We start from the raw sequence: 19,963 nt of genomic DNA, 5'->3' as shown, positions 1-19,963 counted from the left end.
CTTTGGCACAAAGGTGTTTCATAGATGCATAAATAAAGTAATGAAAAATTGCTACTTACTGGCTTCAGAGAAAGGCTGCACTGCTGCTCTGAGTATTGCAATGACTCTCCTGATACTTGGCAGGCTTCCGAGAGCAGCGGCTCCGACAACCCTGTGATCAGCTGAGAACTTTGGCTGGTTTCAGTGTCTTCTCAGAAATGTCCCTTTTGTTTACTGGAAGAGCTTGAACTCCCAACACGGGTGAGCACAAGCTCAAAATAAAATATGATCCTCTCCCAAGTTTATCAACAAGAGCTGCACTACAGCTCAAGGCATGACCATCACTTACATGTGGTTATTGCCCAAGCTGGGAAATGCAACTTCCTTCCCCTGGTAGCCAAGTGGTGCTGTCTTGTTCTGCCACAGTGCAGATCCAGCAGAGCCCAGGGTTCATACACACAACATGGAGCATCTCCAGGCATGACCAAGCACTGTTGAGACTTTTTTCCATAGGAAGCTTTCACCATCCATGAACCCATCAGTGGTAGGAGAGATCTATAGTGGTGTATGGACCAGTCTGTACTTCTCTAACCCACCCCAGGCACAACCTTCCTGAAAAGGAGAAAGGAAGAAAAAAAACACACTCTATATATAGCCCAGCAGAAAGTAAAGGAATAGCCCACAAAGTTGGAGGCTTGCTGCCACAAGGGCAAGAACAATTTGCCCATAAATGCAGTTGGGACAATAATACCCAGCTGGATCTTTGCTAGTGTGAATTGGATCAGCTCCATCACAGCTGATGAAGTTCTGCTGATTAACAAGGTGTGAAGGTGTTGGGAAGTATTCATTGTGGTGAACTTTGGGTTTTTTTCTAAGAGACGATACCTCTGGGATTGGGTCCAAGATGCAGCTAGTTATGTGTAACAGAGGGTACCAAAGGAGCCATCAGCTGGTTTCCATTTGACTTTTCGTAGCCAGACATGGAAACCACCCGAGGGGATGAGAAAAGGCTGTGTGCTGCTGCTGCTGTGAGTGCTCTGCTGGGAGGTGGGAATGGGCAGGAGAGGAAGGTCCCACAGGAAATCCATGCATGCTTCTGGTTGGGTTGCCCTCAGCATCCCCTCCAGCTGAAGCTGTGATCAGAGGGGACACCAGTGACAGCCCAGCACTTGGGAATTGTGGAGAAAAGCCCAGAGATGCTGGATAAATGGCATCAGGTTCATGAGCCGTAGAGATAAACAGCTACTGTGCAAATTATCCTTTGTCCCACGCCAGACCACAGGTAACACACAGTCCTGGCTCAGGCCACTGCCCACAGCCAGTTCTGCCCAGAGCATCGTCCTGACCACCCATCCTCATGGGTTACACACTTTCTGCAAGGAGCTACAGGCAGAGAACATCTTACTTCTGTCACAACCAATGGCAAAAAAAAATGCAGTTGCCTTTGGAGAAAGCACAACCATCTTTATTTTAAAAAATTAATACACATACTCTCAGGGACATGTTCAGCTGTCAGAGCAGAGTAGGTCACAGCAGCATTTGATCTATAGACTCTGAAGCCACTGGTGGACATAATTTCCTTTACAGGCAGTCAGATGCCTCAAGCAGACTATTGCGGCCATTATTATTTTGAAGGACTCTGTGCTTTTAAATAAACCATTAAAATAATGATTCAGGCTCCAGCCTCACCAAGAGGCACCACAAATGGGACAGATGTGCTACAAGGACAGTGTGAATGGGGTCTGTGGTTGCCCAGAGCCACAACGGTGTTTGGTGACATCCTGCTGCAGTGTCCCCGTCCCAAATGAGAACCTCTCTGGGAGAGCAACAGAGCATCGCTGATCGAGACAAGCTGGGCCCACCTCCTCAGCAGCATTTTCTGATCTGTAGTCAGAACCAGGGTGTTTTCTGTGCCTTAAAACATGTCAGGATCCAGCACTCATGGCCTCAATAACACTAAAGGTCTCCAGGTCCACAGCTGAAGCTCTCGTGAGCTATCATAGCATCGTACTGTGGAGAAGAAAAGACAGTTTAGGGGCAGGACTAGATCACTGGGAAGTGATGATTTAGGGCACATCTGTTTATCAGCTATCCAGGAGCAGGGACGAGTGGAGGCAAAAGCAGAAAATGCCCTGGCACATGTACCAGTGCTTGCAGGAGACAGGAGAGGTGGGGTACAGCTGGACACAAAATGTCCATCTATGTATATAATGAGTTAAAGGAACTGTATTTTTATCCCAGTCTCTGAACAAAGTTCTTCCATTCACCTCCCTTCAATTAAATTATCTGGAGGCAAAAATTTCTCAAAGAAACTAAAATAGATTTTTTTTCTCCTACCTAAGAGGGGCACATTCCCTTATAATCAATAAGCCCAGACTGGGCCAACCCATTTCTTTTCTCCTGCATCCTTTCCCCTTCCCTACATCCCACAGATGGCCTCAAGCAGAGACCATCACTTTCTAGTTACGGTCATCACTTGAACACTCCCACCCTCCTTCAGTGGAAGGCCAATAACTGCAGCAGATGCTGGCCTGAGCAGTTTGTCACTTGGTAGTTTTGAGCCCAAGAAGACTTTTGAAGGAAGATGGAAATCAATTGACTGACTTCAGCTTCCACATGCTGGGCAAAGGACCCGATTTCAGAGGTGTCTCCTTGATGGGTGCAGCAAAAGGTTCCAAAATGGGTGGCAACTGATGGGCTCCAACTGAATGGTGGAGCTGAGGTTCAGTTCATCCACTTAGTCCAGTGGGTTTATCCACCAATTTACCCCCCCAGATCTAGATGGTTTTCCCCTGCATTCAGCCAAGACCTCTCCAGTTTCTCCTCCCTGAGGAGATATCCTGGAAAATACCACCTTACCACCCAAAGCTGTTTCATGAAGTGGTCCTGTGACCACCACCTCAACACCACCATGGATCCCCCATCAGAGGATGCCCGGCCAGGAGCTGCCAAAAAGCAAGGTGGAGAAGCGAGAGGCAGATCTGCTCTCCCCTCTCCATACTGAGACACAGTAAGCCTGTGACTTGCACTTCCAACATGCTGCTGAGCAAAGAAAGGGGCCTCGCTTGCCTTGAAGCAGTGGGAGTTTGGGTTATGCACAGCCTCTCTATTTCCCTTGAAAAGCATCTGCTAATAGAGAGGAGTTGGAGGGGAGCATCAGACAAAGAGACATCACAGGCATGATCCTCCCCTTCAGTGGAACTGCCGCTTGCCAAGAGGGTTTCTCATGCAGCCTACGCCTGTGATGTGCTACTACATTTTATGAAAAGAAAGGAAAATGTCAAGTTTAGAACGTCTTGGCTATTTCCAGAGGATTAATGCTATTACAGCTCTGCGATGACATGCAGTGGAGACTGCTGCCTGCGCCCAAGCAACAATTTGGGGGCTGGCTCTTTGAGGAGGCATCTGAGGCAAAATAAACCCCATCCCAGACCAAGGCAGAAGCTCCCCATTTGGCTCATTTCATCCATCAGGGCTCTCCAGATCTCACCTTGAAGTGCCAGTCCTTGATCAGGGCACATGTTGGGCTGTATGGACCAGGAGGGGATGGTGAAGGGCTCTGAGCTCGTGTGATAGTTCCCAGAATCCGGGGTCCCAAACACAATATGCCACAGGGCATCATCTTCCCCTGTGACCTGAGCAGCTCCCATTGAAACCCTGGGGAGCTCTATCCCAACAGCAGCCTCCTGCTCACTCACGGTGCCTGCACGGTGCCATTTCTTGGGTAGGTGTGTTTGATCATCAAGCCGTTGTTCATGCACCACCCTCCATGGATGGTTGCTCCCAGGTCTTTCCTGCAACTCAGGCCACCACCCAAGCTACTGAATTTGTTCTCCTTTGTTGAACCTCTCATTTTCTTGTTGCGTCCGCAGCAACATGAAGAACTGAAGCCTTACCTCCTGTGTCCCGGGTCAGCCCTCATCTACATCATCGTCCCTCAAAAGGAGCTTAAAAAAGATCCATTAAACCGTTTGCTTTGCTGTCCTTTATTATACACTCCAAGTTTCCGCTTCAGCATCCAATTTCTCAGGACAGCAGCACTGCAACAACTCCCTTCTCGTCGGGGCTATTATTCTAAAGGGCAGAATAATCGAATGTCAGGTTTTCCTTGCAGCGTTTGAAAAGAAAGCTACTTAATCTCAGATATGACACATCCTGATCAGGTACAGGAGGGGGAAAAAACAGATCAGAGAGATTTTGCTTTCATATGGCTACAAGATAAATCATTGTCCAGGGCAATGGGCAGTAATTGTAACTCCCCTTTGAGTTTTACAGTACATCAGAGGTCTGTCTGCAAGGGCTGAGATTGCTCGATAGCTGCCGTGCCTTCCAGGCTCCAATTACCCTCCTCACTGCTTTCAGTATCAAAGGCAAAAAATCGCTTTCTTCACGCTAAATGATCCACAGAGTGGAGCCAGATGGGCAAAGGGACTTTGAGAAATCATCACTGGCTCTGTTGTGCCCAGGTCTCATCTATTGCTTTTAGCTCCTTCCAGAGGAGGAAGCGCTGTATGGAAGGTGTGGGACTGAAGGTGTTGCTTTCTGCACCTCGTGCTCTCCATGATGATCTGGTTATTAGCTTTAGGGGGAAAAAAAAAATGTGCTCAATTTGTTTCTTGGACACTTCAGTATATCAGAGAGGAATACAAACTGCAGAGAAAACCCCTTTCATCTTCTGACACTGCACTCCCTCTTAGGAAAACACCTGCAACAGTGACTGTCATCAGCAGATGGCCATGCACTTTTCAGTGGAGCTATTTGCTCTCTTAAAAAGGGGAAGCCAAGGCTGATTAAATTAATTTGCTAGTGGATTGCCCAGCAACCTTGTGGCATGTGAACTTCAGTGCCCAGCATCCCAGCCAGGGCTCGGTCCATCACAGCCTGCTGCTCCCCTAGAAGCAGAGACCTTCCTTTGCCAGCTCTCCACCCTGAAATGGCTTTCCCTTCTCCCCTGCAGCACAAGATTTGCCAGGATGCTCAGCCATGAAGCAAATCACTGTCAGGCACTCGTACTATCCAGGACTCATCCTCCCCATCTATTAAATCAACATACAATGAATTTGGGTTTCTGTCGCTGCCTAAAACGCTGCAGCTCCAGCCAGCTCCATCACAATGTCCTGGGTTTTGCTGGATGCAGACTTTCATTAATCAGTGGGACTGGGCAGTATTTCCAGTGCTTATGTTCACTTGTAAAATCTAGACCGTATACCGCACAACTTTCTCCACTGGATGACATATATCCTTATTCACTGTTGACTGCATCCAAAATTACACATATTGCTCCACATTTGTCTTACAATCAGTGGCCATACATGTGTCACATCAAGGACAGTCAGGCAAGCAAGAATTTCCTTCAACTTCACTGTTCTTCAGATCAAATGTTCAGTGCATAAAATAGCACTAGCACTTTATTTCCATAGTGCCAGCTGAGATCCCTCTTCTGCAGAAGTGTTCCCACTGCCTCATCTCCTTTCTATACCCAGGTGTGATCCTTTAAATGTTTCAGGGCAATAGCACATATTTTTAAGCCCAGTAGACTGTCTGCAAAACAAATATCCAATTAAATACAGATTTTTAATAGATGCTGTACAACTTGCATGCAGACAAATCCCTTTATTAGTCTTTTATTTTTAATGCTATTAAACTATATTCTTCAGTTGCAGTTTTAGAGGAATGTCTTCTCTAGCATGTGCTCACCAGCTCACCCGCTGCTATTGAGCCTTTAACAATTCACTGCCCTCTTCCCTGCTTTGCTGGAAATAAGGATGGACTTAGGTTATTTCTGTGGTCTTTTTTTTGTTTTTTTTTACAGAATACAAATTCAACTATAAACTATAAAAGTCACCTTTGACTTAGAGCTAGACGTGCACGTCCTGCACATCCCAGAGTTATTATTTCATCAAACCATCTGGAGAAATTAAAAACACAGCAACCTCTGGGCCACTAAGACATGGTCTCCATGTGTGAGCTGGCCTCCATCCATGCATCAAGGCCACCAGCAGGTCCCACAGCCTTACCTTATCCTTCCACCTTTTGGTCAGCTGCTGAGATGCTGGGCACCCTCAGCTTATTGGGCTGATCCTGGGTGTCTCCTCCAGCCCTCTGCATTACTGGTCCTCCTGGTCCTCCTCTCTCTGTCCCCTAGTTACTGCCAGAGCCTGATCCTCTCCACAGCACCAGCATGTGCCCTCACTCCCCCGAATTTTTCTTGTCCTCCAGCACCACTGATCTTTGCACCGAGAGCCACACCAGCACTGTTGCAGTTTTACACAATAACGCTCGCTCACCCTCCCCCTTCCCAGGGATGGGAGAGAGAATTAAAGGGGTGAAGGGAAAAGAGACTCATGGGGTGAGATAAGAACAATTTAATAACTAAACTACAATAATATTGGAAATAATAATAATAATGATCATAATAACAGCAATATACACAAGTATACAATGAGTGACACACAGTGGTACTGCTCAGCACCTGATGACCAAGGCTCAGACTGTTTCTGGCTAACGATCCCGGAGCAGGGAGAGTCCTGAAACCACACTCCCGGAATGGAGATAAGAGCCTGAATGTCCGAGAGACCAAGAAGAACCTGAGGGAGACGACCCAGAGCAAGAGAGATAACTTCCGGACAGAACCTGTACACCAGGCATGCTGGGCATGGGATGGAATAGCCCATGGGCCAGTTTGGGTCTCAGTCCTCAACCTGAGGTGGAATCCTGGGCTAGGGATGGGGCTGTGCTCCCTCCCAGCTTCTCCTGCCCCTGCAGACATGGGCACAGCAGAGAAGCTGGAAAGTCCTTGACTGTCCTGGCAGCAGCTCCAACCATCAGTGTGTGATCAGCTTCCTCTCAGCACAGACCCAACACAGCCTCACCCCAGCTGCTGGGAAGAAAGTGAACTCTGTCCCAGCCCAAACCAGGACAAGCACCTCCCCACCTTCCATCGCCCGCCCTTCGGGACCAACTGCAGACACTGCTGGGTCTCCCCCATCTCAGCGGAGCAGCTCTGCCCCATGAGCTCAGCCCAGGGTCCCCGTGCAGAGATCAGGTAGTCGGTGCATCACTCCAGCGTTACGTGGGGAGCGAAGCTCATTCATTTATCAGCATAGAGAAATATCTGACGTGAAAACATACAGATATGTCATCTCTCTAATTTTTTTCTCACAGCACCCTGGAGCTGTAAAGCAGCCGCATCCAGGAACTCATTTAGCACCTAAGTACATTACCCTCTGTGGAGGAGATTAAATGTCATCCTCTGGACTCAGTTTGACACAAAAAAGAATTATTTTTGGCATTGCAGGTTAAAAAGTGCTTTTGTCCCGCACCGACGCACAGTTGATAGAAGTGAGCTAGCTGGGTGTTTGGTGAGCAATGGGTGACTGCTTTTGGTGCCTTCTCATTCCCATGCTCAGGGGTGTGTGGACCCAGCGTTCCCATGGGACAAAGTCCCACGGGCACCTACTTGGCATCGTCTGGGCTCGGTGTCAAATACCACAGCTGTATGTCACATCAAGAGCTGCTTTGTGTGATATGTCACACTTGACAGGACAGGTGCTTCTCCATCAGACCGGGATGCTCAGCAGCATCAGATATCAGGGGAGAAATCCATCAGCAAAGCTTCTCTTGTCTCTTATGATGAGGAGTGTCTTCCATAAGGACACAGCCAAACAGAAGGCTCTTCCAGCAGCACTGAAGGCCACGTGAGATGGAGGACAGCAGACCCAACTGCTAATGTTGTCCCTGCGTGGGTAAGTGGGGACAGAGCCGGCAGGGAGGAGACCCTGCAGCTGAGGGCAGGTCTCTAGTGAAGGGGTGCAGCACCCCCTCCTCCAGCCCCGTGGCAGCGACCTTCTGCCTAACAGACAGATCCTGACAGTAGTTTTGGAAACTGTTTTGTCACTTTTAGCAAGAACAAAACACCCCAACAAACCTCTGCCACCTTTTTTGATGCAAGCCACCTACAGACATGGTCCAGAGGAGCCGGAGACCTGACACCCTCCTGCCTCTAAATAATTTTAATGTACACAGCACTAATGCACAGCACAGCTTCATCTCATTCCATGACTCAATGATGCATGGTACTGCCTCCCTCCTTTGCATTTTAAACCTGAGACCAGAGTATTTTTTATGTAGGTCTCCTTGGCCACGGTTGCATCTCAAATATAATATCCACCTTCTCTCTAGTTAGCTCTTCATGCCCAACCATGCCAAAGCAGCAGCAGCTCTGGTCTCCCCTGGGACACAAGGACTGAGGTTGCTGGCGTGTTGTTTAGTCCCACCAACCACAACCCCGTCACAGGCAAGAGTTTGTCACTGCATACTGGTCCTGAAGGTTTGCGCAGTGGCAAAGCACCCACCCGCAGTGTATCCACTTCTACTTTTATTTTAATAAATCCAATGTCTGGGTATTTCGATTGAATTTCAGTCTGCACGCAAGTGAGATTTAACCAGACCTGAGTGTAATGCAAAACCAATCAACCAGCAGATTGGAAGGAAAGTTATTTGCTATTTTTTAATATTAAAAATGCCAAATGTAAATAATCTGGGAAAAAAAATCAGAAGCCCTGAAATTGCTTAAATAAGTGCACATAAGTGCAGAGTAGGTTATGGCAAGAAAAAATGACAGCTCCGTGGGCAGGCAATCTCCAGAGGCAAATCAATGTTTTAAAAGGCATATTGACCAGTAACAATGAACCTTGGGAAAACAGCTACAAATTAAAAAGTAGCCAGTCGATCAATTATTTAGAATGAGGATTTTCAGCTTCCTGATATCAAGTATGATTAAACCCAGTGATTTAAGTATTTTGACTGCAAAACTCCAGGTCAAATTACAGCCTGATGCTGGCAAATGATTTCATTATCTAGACTTTGCTTGTGTAATAGCAAATGCTTTAATTTTACTGAATAAATTATTGATTTATTTCTGAATATCCTGTTAGAGGAATAAGGTCACATTTTTGCAGGGATTTTTTCTTTTTTCTACTACATTACCAATTTGTTCTCCATTAAAGAAAAAAAATAGATTAAAACTGAAATGAACCTCTGTTAACATCAGCCTTTTTTCGTCGCCCACTTCCATTTCCTCTGCTTCAGATGAAATGAATTCATTAGTGAAGAGCCTCAATGACTCCAGTTTAGCCTTCGAGTTATTTTGTATGTAAGATTTGGAAAATTCATCTTGCTTGAGTGAACCCCTGCTTGTCTGGGTGATGCTTGCTCACACCCCACCGGCAGCCCTGCGAGGCACTGTCCAGGTCACTTTCCAACCCACCGCTGGAGATTTATTTCCACCCAAACCCACAGGCTTTGTGATGAGGTTGCTGTGAGCAAGAGCTGGAAATACCCATGCAACAGAGCTTGTCACACCAGGCTGGACCTGGCATCCTTCCCCAGGTGTCGGGTTTGGCTCCTGAGTGTTGAATTTAGAGCAAAACTTTTATTGCTTTCCCTCCAGTGCCCTCATTATCCATCATATGGAAATAAATACTTTGCCAGGAGCCCCTGGAAACCTCCAGGAAGGGTAGGTAAGCCTCCACTCCCGAATGCTAGCCCCGACACAGACATTAACATTTCTCTTCTTGCACAATGTGCAAGATCCAGGACCTTTCTGGGGACATTTTTGGAGAACCAACACTCAAGAGCTGTTGTTAACTCCATCCGTGTCCCTCCGCAGACCCCCGTGTTGAAGCTGCATCCATGGCTGGGCAATGCCAGTGGTTCCTTAGGTCGCTGGCAGCCTTTCAGTGTCAGAACCACTTCATGTGGGCATGGATTGGGCCAAAAGGCAGTTCCCAACACAAGGTATGGCCCTGCCCATGAATCTTCCTGCCTGGCCATCATGGCCAATCTGCCAAGAGGGTTTGGATGTTCCTCTTGGTGCATTGATGGGAAAAGCAGGGACACCAGAGCTGTAACTCAGCCTATTCCTGCAAGGAGCCTGGGGAGATTTCCCCCACCATCCAGATGCTAAGACATGAAGAGAACATGGCACATTTCCACTGCTTCAGGAAGAGATTTTCAGCATTTATCATCCTACTTTTGGGTTCTGCTTCGGAGGCTTTGCCCCCTAAGCCCCACCAAGAGCCAGGGCTGTAGTCCAGCCTCTCCTTCCCTCCCCAGCACCTTCTCCTCTCCTCTAATTGCAGAGTTCAGCCGGTGCCTGTTCTGGATCCCTCCTGTGGCTCCTTCAGCAGATTCCTGCAAGCAATAAGCCTTATGTTAGGCATGGGGTAAACCTGCAGGAAATCAGACTGAGAAAAGACAGCAGTTGAAGAGACTTAAAGTAAATAAAAAAAAAAAAAAAACCAAACCACCACTGTGCCTGGCAGGTGGAAAATTTGTGTTGTGAACAGGACGTGGTTATATGTATATATAACCCACAAGGTTAACTTCTATGTGTGCATAAATATTGTCATATATGCATGCTAATAACATAGAACACTCCCATACATGGTCATCAGTACAGCAGAGCAAAGGGCGTCCAGCAGTTACCATTAAGAAAGGACTCACTGGTGGAAATGTTTCCACTGGGAAGTGCCACCATCACCCCTGCTGACTCCCTGCCGCTGGCTCAGACCCAAACCCTTCCTTCATGGGGGCTGTCCTGCTCCTGAGCCCCTGGGAGAGCATCTCCATTGGGGAAAAAAAGGGGAAAACTGCTGTGTGCGTCGCTGCGAGCCTTGAGTAACTTGGGAGTCGACATCCTTGTGCACTAAATTTTTGCCCATTGATGTCCAGCCTTAAAGTGCTTATAACCCCCATACACACTGGGGGTTGCATAGATAGAGGATGAGACTTGTCTCAGAGTAAAGGAGCTTTTTGTGCTTGGCCCCAGGCCCCCAACCCAAGCACAGATCCTGGGGTGCTCAGGCACAGCAGCAACGACCACCTTTACCACCAGAGCAAGGAGGGAACGACGCCTTTTGCTTTGTCCTTCCAAAGCACGTTGATGAAAACAACCCCAAGCCGGGCTGTCCACACTGCTCTGCGTGGATCGCTGCCTCACGGCTGACTGCCTGCTTGTGATGAAATGGGCTGAGCCCTGGGCACGGTGACCTCGTGCTTTGCTCAGCCCCAGGGAACCCATGCAGACGGGTGTCTGGGACATCCAGCTGGTCTTCCCCATCAGGGTGCACATAACCTGCTTTGCTTATGCTGGTTTTCTGCAGCCCCAGAACGGCTCCCCACATTTTTCCTGTGGGGGGTTTTAATATGATCTCTCTCCTCTCCCCTGTTTGCACAAACCCATGGCTTGGCTGGCAGTCAGGGACACTTGGAGGAGACAGGCTGATGGACAGAGGCTCACAGTGAGGCAGCACAATCAGAGAGAGTCATTTCCTTGGGAAATAAACCTATGGAAAAATCCATTGTCATTGTTTATCTTCTTTCAGCAGGTTTTGTTTTCTCATTGGAAAAAGTCAGCAATGCAGCAAACAGCTTCATGAATATACAGATTGTTTTTGGCAACTACCAATTAGCAAAGAATGTGTTCATGCAATCCCCAAACGGCTATTTCCCTGGGAATTTCTTGTTTTGAGCAAGCCAATTTTTTTTTTAGAGAAAATACACAAACTTGGACAAGCAGCTCTTGCTGGCTCTTGTTACTAGAGGATGCCTGGAGAGGAGCAGGCGGCCACCATCATGGGCTGGTTGTGTGCCCCATTGGCTCATGTTCCCACCCTGGGACCTCCTCCTATACAGAATATAGCAAAAAGACGCACACCCAGCCCGTGTACTTGCGTGCAATAACACAACACATGCATGGACATCAGCAAACAGGGCTGGGAAGGCAATTAGAAACCCAGCACGTACACCTCGTACTCACTCTCAAGTCTTTCTGATTCTTCTGCTTGCATCGCAGGTCCATCGAGGCGCGTGCGATAGTATTCGCCTGCAATAAGGCTGCTCTTTCATGAAACATTTGCAGCACCTACAACTGAGACTCAAGGCACACCAGTGCCATTACTGGGGTCTTGAAAAGTTTGGGCACAGACCCTTGTTCACAGGGCAAAATGGAAAGGATGAATGTCCTGGTATGAGCAAAAAGACACCTGGCTGTATGTAAAGATCAACAGTGTGAACATAGAATCATAGAATAGTTTGAGTTGGATGGGACTGTGGAGGTTATCTAGTCCAGCCTCCCTGCAGTGGCCAGGGACACCTTCCACTAGATCAGGTTGCCCAGAGCCCCATCCAATCTGACCTTGAAACATGTCAGTGTTGGGGCTTGCTACAGCTACTGGCAACCCAGCCAAGGGAATCTGGGGTGTTACTCAACACAGCTGATGGCTGACACCTACTGGCAGGTAAATCCTACCCACAAAGTCCCAGGCTGAGGCTCCCTGCTGCTTGTATCGTCCGTGACAAGCCCAGCCCGAACCCTTGCACCAGCCACACAGTGTGGAGAAAGAAATGCAACACGTGAGTCTTCCATGCTGTCACAGCTTTACCTGAGAGACAGTAAATGCCATGAACTGCATATCAGGGAGAAGAGGAGCTTAAAGTCAGGTATGATGGACAGCTTTTTATTTCCCAATGTTTTAATTTAACAAAGTGCTACATTCCATAGTTACAGTATGAGGAGTTGTTCCTGTCCGAAATAGAAAACCACAAGAAAGCATGAGGACTGCCAATATCAATCTATGGAAGCAGTGCAGTCCGGAAAAATCTCACCTGGGTGAACATCTGGCATGAGAGACACCTTTAAAAATCAGCAGCTGTATCGTGCAGGTGCATGTCATCAGGGCAAGAGCTGCATGTCAGGCTGGCTGGTTCCTCCCGTTGGCAATGGGGCTATAGATGCTGAAGCGATTGTGTGATGCCTACAATAAATTCTGGCTTGTGCTATCAGGAAAACCCAAAACAGAGGCGAGTAATTCATCTCGTGTCGCATCGAGAGATGATTATTGCTGCAACAAAGCCGCCGTCGCAGCTGTGCCTTTGCACGGGGCCAAGGCTGCGTTAGCAATGTCACGACCCATCTCTACATTCACCCAGCATGGAGGATGAGGAGGAGGAGGGCCCTTCTGGGCTGTTTTTCTTGTCCTGTCTCTATCAAAAGAATCTGCTTGCTTGGCAATGCAGAGGTATAGATTAAATCAGCAGAGCGTTAAGAGACTGGAGGCTTCAGCTCCCACCTGCAGCCCTCCTCCTCTCCCTGCCTGCAATCTGATCGTTTCAAGCAAATGAATCAAACTCCAGAAGTTGTACAGAGAATATTTTTAAGAGCCCAATCCAAAGCCTACTGGCCTTGGATGAGAAGGGAATGAGCTGAATGATGTTTGTGCTTTAAGGACCTGCAGAAATTGTACTGACGTCGGGGCACTGCAGAAAACCCTGTCTGTGCTCCAACGGCTCCTACAACCTTCCCTGGGACCCACGACTGGTTTTGACCGTCCCTCTCGCCTCCACACTGAGAAGAACTAAGCTGAAGACATGGGGAGCATCCAGGGTCTGGGGCAGGTGCCTAACCAAAATCAACTATGCAACAAACACCTCCACTTCCAATGGACACCAGCTGAGATCTCTGCACTGCTGAGAGGCTCAGAAAGTTGGCCAACAGAAGGTTGGTCTTCTGCCAACCAGCAGAAGACACCTCGGCTGGTGGTGTTCAGAGCCAGAGACAGGCCTAGGAATGAAGCTGGACCACACGCAAAATCTTTGGGCAGCTCTTCTATTCCACGAGGCTGGCTCCAGCACAGACCACAGCACCAACACTGAACTGTACGTTCAGCTGGACCTCCCTTTTGGCTACAACTCTCCTGCTTTCCCAGTTTGTCCCACCCTACTTGCCACTCCAATATTTGCAACCATTTGTCAGCCCCACTTGTGACACTGACGATTTCCAGCATCCCAGCCACGCACTCCATGTCCTCACCGAGTGAAGCTGGGCTCTTGAGGACACCAGGGCACCCAGCTGACGCACTAAAACATCACCTTCGTCATCCTGACTGGCAGTGTTGCCATTAATTTCTTAAGTTCATCATGCTGGGGAGGCAGAAGAGAGACAGTGAAGCTGATTGCCACTGTAGAAAGTCAGCATTTCCCAAACTGTGGATTTATTAGCACAAGGAAAGACCACTGCACCTCCTTACCAGCCATCCCAACCCATCAAATCAACAACCCATCCACAAAGCCCTTCCTGCACTGCCAGCCCAGCAGCCCGGCTCAGCATCCCTGCTCCTCCTCCTGACCAGCCCAGGAGCTCTGCGTTTTATGTTACACAACTTGTGCCGTTATCACACACTGCGCAGGCATGGTACCGTGAAAGGAAAGCAAGAGGAGACTGTCCTTCACAGGTGGTTATTGCACAAACCCTGCTGATCCCCAGCTGTCTGGGTCTTGCTGGTACATCTGCTCTGTTCTGCAGGATCACTGGCAGCTCCTCTTTCCCAGAGTTATTTCGGGTCTCTCTTTCAGGCTGTGGTTGCATGCAAAGGACTCAGCCAGCCCAGGTACTGTCCTTTCTGCTCTAAGAGAAAATCCTTCTTCCAGAGGGCAATGCTTTTTGTCACTGTGTATTCTCCACGCGTCCCTGGCTGGACCAGGGGTAAAGCATTTCAAGAACATCTTGCAGGTTCCTGTGAAGTCTTGTTTCCAGCCTGCCTGGCACTGAACCTAAAAGACAAGCCTTTCTGAAGATGATGTCAAGCAAACCGGAACGGAGGAGAAGTCATTCCACCTTGCAACCCTTATCAAGCCTTGCTGGGAACAAATCATCAAAGAGCCCAAGGGACAATATTTCCTGATTCCCAAAACTGCAAGACAGCCACCAATGCTCAACTGGACTGTTAACACCTCCTGACCACCTCCAAGCTCCAAGAGACTCAGGAACAAGAAGGAAATTGGGAGAGATAAGTCCGGAAGGAAAAGTTCTTCTTAGCTTGACCACTTGTTACTGAAGAGGCTTTAATTTTGGGTAGTGGTACCTGGATTTAACAGTGGGCTGCCAGGTGGTGCCTGTTAAAGACATGGGGCTGCTTTTAGCAAGGCAAAATTCTCCTGGTCAAAGTTTCAGGAATGAAAAGGAAGAGATGCACGTGTTGTGATGCCCTGGCTGGGAAAGCCTGTCTCAGAGGGATCAGGGTGTGGAGACTCCCAACATGCTGATGGACCAGGTTTTACTCCATCTCCCTCAACCTGCTTCCCATGCACTCAGCAGGACGAATGTGTCAGGGACCACACACGACTCTTCGACTGGAAGACTAGCATTAGTAACAGCATTTTGAAACCAGGTTGTTCTGCCCGTCCTTCTCCAGGTGTCTCAGTAGCTGTCTCAGTAAGGCCTACAGGAAAGTACCTGGGCTCTGAAGAACATGGCTTGTTCAGAGTTGAACATCGTGTCTGAGGACTTCATGTCCAGAGGAAGAACTGACCTTCTCAAGAGATAGCTTCAGGAGGGTCTTCCAAATATCCTGTCTACCTTGCAAACCCACTCACACACCCACGAGACATTTGTTTACCATCACCTCCATCTACCCATCACAATCTGAAAATCACCTTTACAGGGAATGAAATCCTGCATGTGCTCCTCCTCAAACTCTCCTCCTTCCCCATCTTTGAGGACTCAGTGGGATTTAATCTCAGTAGATGTGCAGTCTGGCCTTATTTGTCTAATCAGGTCTCCTCTGGCAACAGTCGCTGTTCCTTGTATGAGGGATGATTCCCCACCGAACAGCAATTCCCACCTCAGAAACATGGATGTTTTGCATAAATGTCAGATGGAGGTAATTTCACAATGGGAAGCAGAGATAAGTCACGCAGCCCTTTTTCTAGATATTTTAACAGCATTCCTGTGCAAAGCAACATGAGTTTCCCCTGCTCGGCTCCCGTAACATCTCAGCCATGGGCTGTCTCCCTCTGCAGCCCTCGGGCTTCACCCCCCACCACCCTCTGCAGCCATCTGTCCTACAGCTTCACCTTCTCCCCCATGGCCAAGGGTTCCCAATGCAACCATTTCACCTCCCCACAGTAGACATCTCTCCAGCTGCGGCTGCCGCTGCTTTCTGACCATGAGCCATGAATCCCTCAAACACCGACAGCCACCCACTCTGCAGCCTTTGGTCAGGGTTATGGGTTATGGGTTAGGTTTCTGCATTTGGTGGTCTGGAAACAAGACCCATCCTGATCCCCCAAAGGTGCTGCCATTCACAGATCTTTCATAGAATCATAGAACAGTTTGAGTTGGAAAGGACCATGGAGGTCATCTAGTCCAACCCCTCTGCAGTGAGCAGGGACTTGGAAATGCAATTTCCAGTGGGTAAAGGAGACAGATGCTCCACTTTCATCTCTATGAGAACGCAGCCTTGTGAAACAGAAGAACTGGTAACTAGCGTCCTTCAAACAGGAGGCAGAAGCTGAAGAAACTCCCAACCTGCCTCTTCTCTGACCTACTTGCATGCTGAACAAAAGCTAAGAGATCCATGCAGGACTACCCGTCAGTAGGTGAGCGCTGGTATTTATTGTGCTGTAAGAGACAGTGCTGGTTGGAAATGGACTGGGATGTGTGTCGTGAATCGAGTGTTGAAGCCATTCCTTTGTGTCTCGAAGAAGCATGGAGCAGAGATGAAGGGGTGAGAGTCAGGGAACCGAGCGCCGAAATGTGCTTCAAACTGTACCAACAACACTGTACATGGGCACTCCTCAGGTGGCAAGGGATACAGTTCAAGTGTATAACTCATTAATTAAGCAGAGCAGCTAATCTTAGCACTAATGAACTCTAGCTCAGGTAATGTCACATTTAAATTTAACAAATTGGACAGAAGTCATTCACAGTAAAGATTTCCATTCCCGGGTGAAGTGAGAGCTATTGTTATGATTAGATTACTGCCAGCCAGGACCAAAACAGTACACCAGGAAAATAGGAAAATAATCATCCATATGTATCAGCTCCAGCTGTAACGAGACGTGCTGTGGATCCGAATGAGGCGCCGGGTGCGAATGTGAAATCTCACTACGGTATCAAAACAAACATCACTGCGTGGTACACCTAGAGCATAGCATGCCGTTTCGCCGCAGTGGTACCCACCACTGCTCAGTGGCTCAGGGCGGCGGAGAGCAGCGATGCAGCAGAAAGTCGCTTGTTCTTTTTCTCCCCTCTCCCTTCTTTTTCAAAGTCACGGGCTATCACAAGGGCACTGCAGTTCGGTTCAAAATTCATCTTCGGAGCTGTCGGCTAAGAGCATGACTCGGTCTTGCATGCTGTTAAATTCTCTCTGCTAGGGGAAGAAAAGAAACATTGAAGGACTCCACATGCAAAAAGGAAATGAAGCGCATCCAGATCCCCCCCCCATACTCTAACTGAGAGGTCCCAGGCACTTCAACCTGGACAAACCGTAACCACGACCAGGCTGCGCTTGCTTTACAGCTAAAATGGTTAATGGGAGAGTGGGTGGGATGGAGGTTTTCCTTTGCAGTCTCCGTACCTTTCTTTTATGTCTCTTTGAGCCATTTCTCCTTCGGCGATTCATAATCTTAATGCTGTAGAGTGCTCCTAGGATAAAGAGGGCTCCGGCTATTCCGACTCCAACAGGAACCAGCATCCCCGACATGTATCCTGCCTATGGGGAGAAGAGACAAGCAGAGCAGCACTCACAAAACCATTCTTTCTGAGTTGTTTTCCACCAGTACAGGACTGTGATATATCCCTATGCTGCTTTTGTCAAAGTTTATTGTATTTGAGTCTCCATCACCCACCTGCATAGGATAAGCCTTGCTTCCAGCATTGCTTAAGCAAGTCTGGGACCAAGCTGGTAACCACCATGGCTCATTCACCACCAGCTTTTGCTAACAGACACTGCCTTGTGACAACTGAGACACTACAATAATATTGGACATAATAGTAACATATACAAATATACAAATGAGTGATACACAGTGATACTGCTCACCACACAATGAAAAAGGTTTAGCCCGTTCCTGGCTAATGATCCCAGATGAGGGAGACACCCAAAACCGCAATCCCGGAATGGAGATACGAGCCCCAGTGTCCAACAGACCGAGACGACCCTGAGAGAGGGGCAACCTGGAGGGAGATGACCCGGAGCAAGAGAGAGCCCTTCCGGCCAGAGCCTCATCTACACACGGGGCATGCCGGGCATGGGATGGAATAGCCCATTGGCCAGTTTGGGTCTCAGTCCTCAACCTGAGGTGGAATCCTGGGCTAGGGATGGGGCTGTGCTCCCTCCCAGCTTCTCCTGCCCCTGCAGACACGGGCACAGCAGAGAAGCTGGAAAGTCCTTGACTGTCCTGGCAGCAGCTCCACCCATCAGTGTGTGATCAGCTTCTCAGCACAAACCCAAAATATAGCCTCACACCAGCTGCTGGGAAGAGAGTTCACCCTGTCCCAGCCCAAACCAGGACAAGCACCTCCCACCTTCCATCACCCGCCCTTCAGGACCAGCTGCAGGCACTGCTGGGTCTCCCCCATCCTGGAGGAGAAGCTCTGCCGAAATGCAAAGCCAGGCTGTGCACACTTCTGCAGGAAGAAGCAGCAGTTTGCCCTCTCCACACCCAGCCCAGCCTAAGCCTCCTTTGACTTTGCACTCAAAATCTTTGAACCAAACGCTTTTGCTTTGTAAGGGAAGGGGTCACTGCATGAGCGGGACAATGACGTAGAGGGAGGGCATGTACACCTTTGGCTGGCCTTAAGGGAAGCACAGCAAACATAAATCAGCTCCAATTCAATAGCTATGATCCATATGTTTGTGTTGCCCAATTAAAAAATAAAATAGCATGAGTAATTTAAAATTTCACATTTGAAAAGTTAAAATTATGAATGCAAACATTTAAAATCCCTTGGAAACTATTCCCAAGTGCTTGCTATTTTGTATTTTACTGTTTGAAATGAAAATTAACCCAAGTTTTATAGTGCCAAATTGCTTCAGCATCCTCACCTAATTCAGGCTGGGGTCTCAATGGAGGAAGGGAGGCAGGTACAGGCTGGCTCCCTCCCTCGTTAGTGCTGCCTTCTTTCACACTGTAGCAACAGATTCCTCTACTACAGCTCTACCCTTCGCCATCTACCCTCCCTAAAATAGATTTTACACCTGCCAGGGGACACATGCACAATTCAGAGGACTATCAGACAGCTCTCAGCAAGCCTCAGTCCATTGCTTACAACCACTCATCTTCATCTACATCCCCAAACTGCAACACAACAACACACTGTAATTGCTTTTCTGCCATAATCCACTGAGTTGGGGGGAAAAAAAAGCTATTCAGTGTGCGCTGCCCCGGCTTCGCACGCCTACCTGCAGGATGAAAATAACTGCTTTCATCTAGGGCAGATACAATGCTAACTAGGGCTGGTTTGCCTTCCCAAACCCCTCCAGATCCTGCTCGGTGATTTAAATAGTAACAACTTTGTGCCTGGATCCCAAGGCTTGAGGGACCATCTCCAGCTGCATGGGGCAGGTTCCCCCAGTGCCCTCCCATAAAACCCAGAAATCCCAGCCCCACTCACCTGGGGGGGCTGCATGCCTGCACCCCACTTCCCGAAAAAGGAGGTTAGTGAGAACACATCTGAGAGACTGTATCTCTGCGAGGCAATTAAGGTGCCTTAATTGGGTGACCTAATTAGTGCAGCGTGGGTTTTTCTATTTCTGGAACTTTGCTGCTGGCGCAGGCGGCGAGAGAAGACTGGAACTGGCTTTTTAGTTGCTGCCCAGCTGAGTTTCCATATCAGAAACCACTGGTTTTAACAGGGTGAACTCATCCATGAGCCTTTATCACACCTGGTCAGCCCAGGCCCTTTTACAGGCTTCCCTCAACAGCTGGACCAACGGTTCTACGGATGCTTTCAATACTCCCTATCCCTGACCATGAGCTTCCTGGCTCCACTGGACTCTGAGATAACAGCAACAGAGGAGTTCAGAGGAACTTCGTGTCCATTATTCATCATTCCAAACGCAACATTTGTACAATGTTTGCAGGAGACCAGACATAAACCTGTCGCTGACCCCTGCTCCTGGTCCCATGCTCCCCACAC

The 19,963-nt window shown here is 48.5% G+C and overlaps 1 protein-coding gene across 1 annotated transcript in view; it reads right to left on the bottom strand.

The window, feature by feature from the left end:
• Nucleotides 1-17,123: 17,123 nt before the first annotated feature.
• The window catches only part of LOC104472458 (chromosome unknown open reading frame, human C14orf37), a 55,440-nt gene continuing 52,600 nt past the window's right edge, over nucleotides 17,124-19,963 (bottom strand). The window contains exons 6-7 of the mRNA XM_010088152.1: nucleotides 17,400-17,534; nucleotides 17,124-17,192 (exon numbers count right to left, since the gene is read on the bottom strand). Coding sequence (XP_010086454.1) covers nucleotides 17,124-17,192; nucleotides 17,400-17,534 — 204 coding nt within the window. The remainder of the gene's footprint in view (nucleotides 17,193-17,399; nucleotides 17,535-19,963) is intronic.

This window comes from Pterocles gutturalis, unplaced genomic scaffold (genome assembly GCF_000699245.1).
Source record: "Pterocles gutturalis isolate BGI_N339 unplaced genomic scaffold, ASM69924v1 scaffold1357, whole genome shotgun sequence".
NCBI classification, from domain to species: domain Eukaryota; kingdom Metazoa; phylum Chordata; class Aves; order Pterocliformes; family Pteroclidae; genus Pterocles; species Pterocles gutturalis.
The sequence above is the reverse complement of the archived record's forward strand: the minus strand, read 5'-3'. Positions and strand labels throughout refer to the sequence as shown.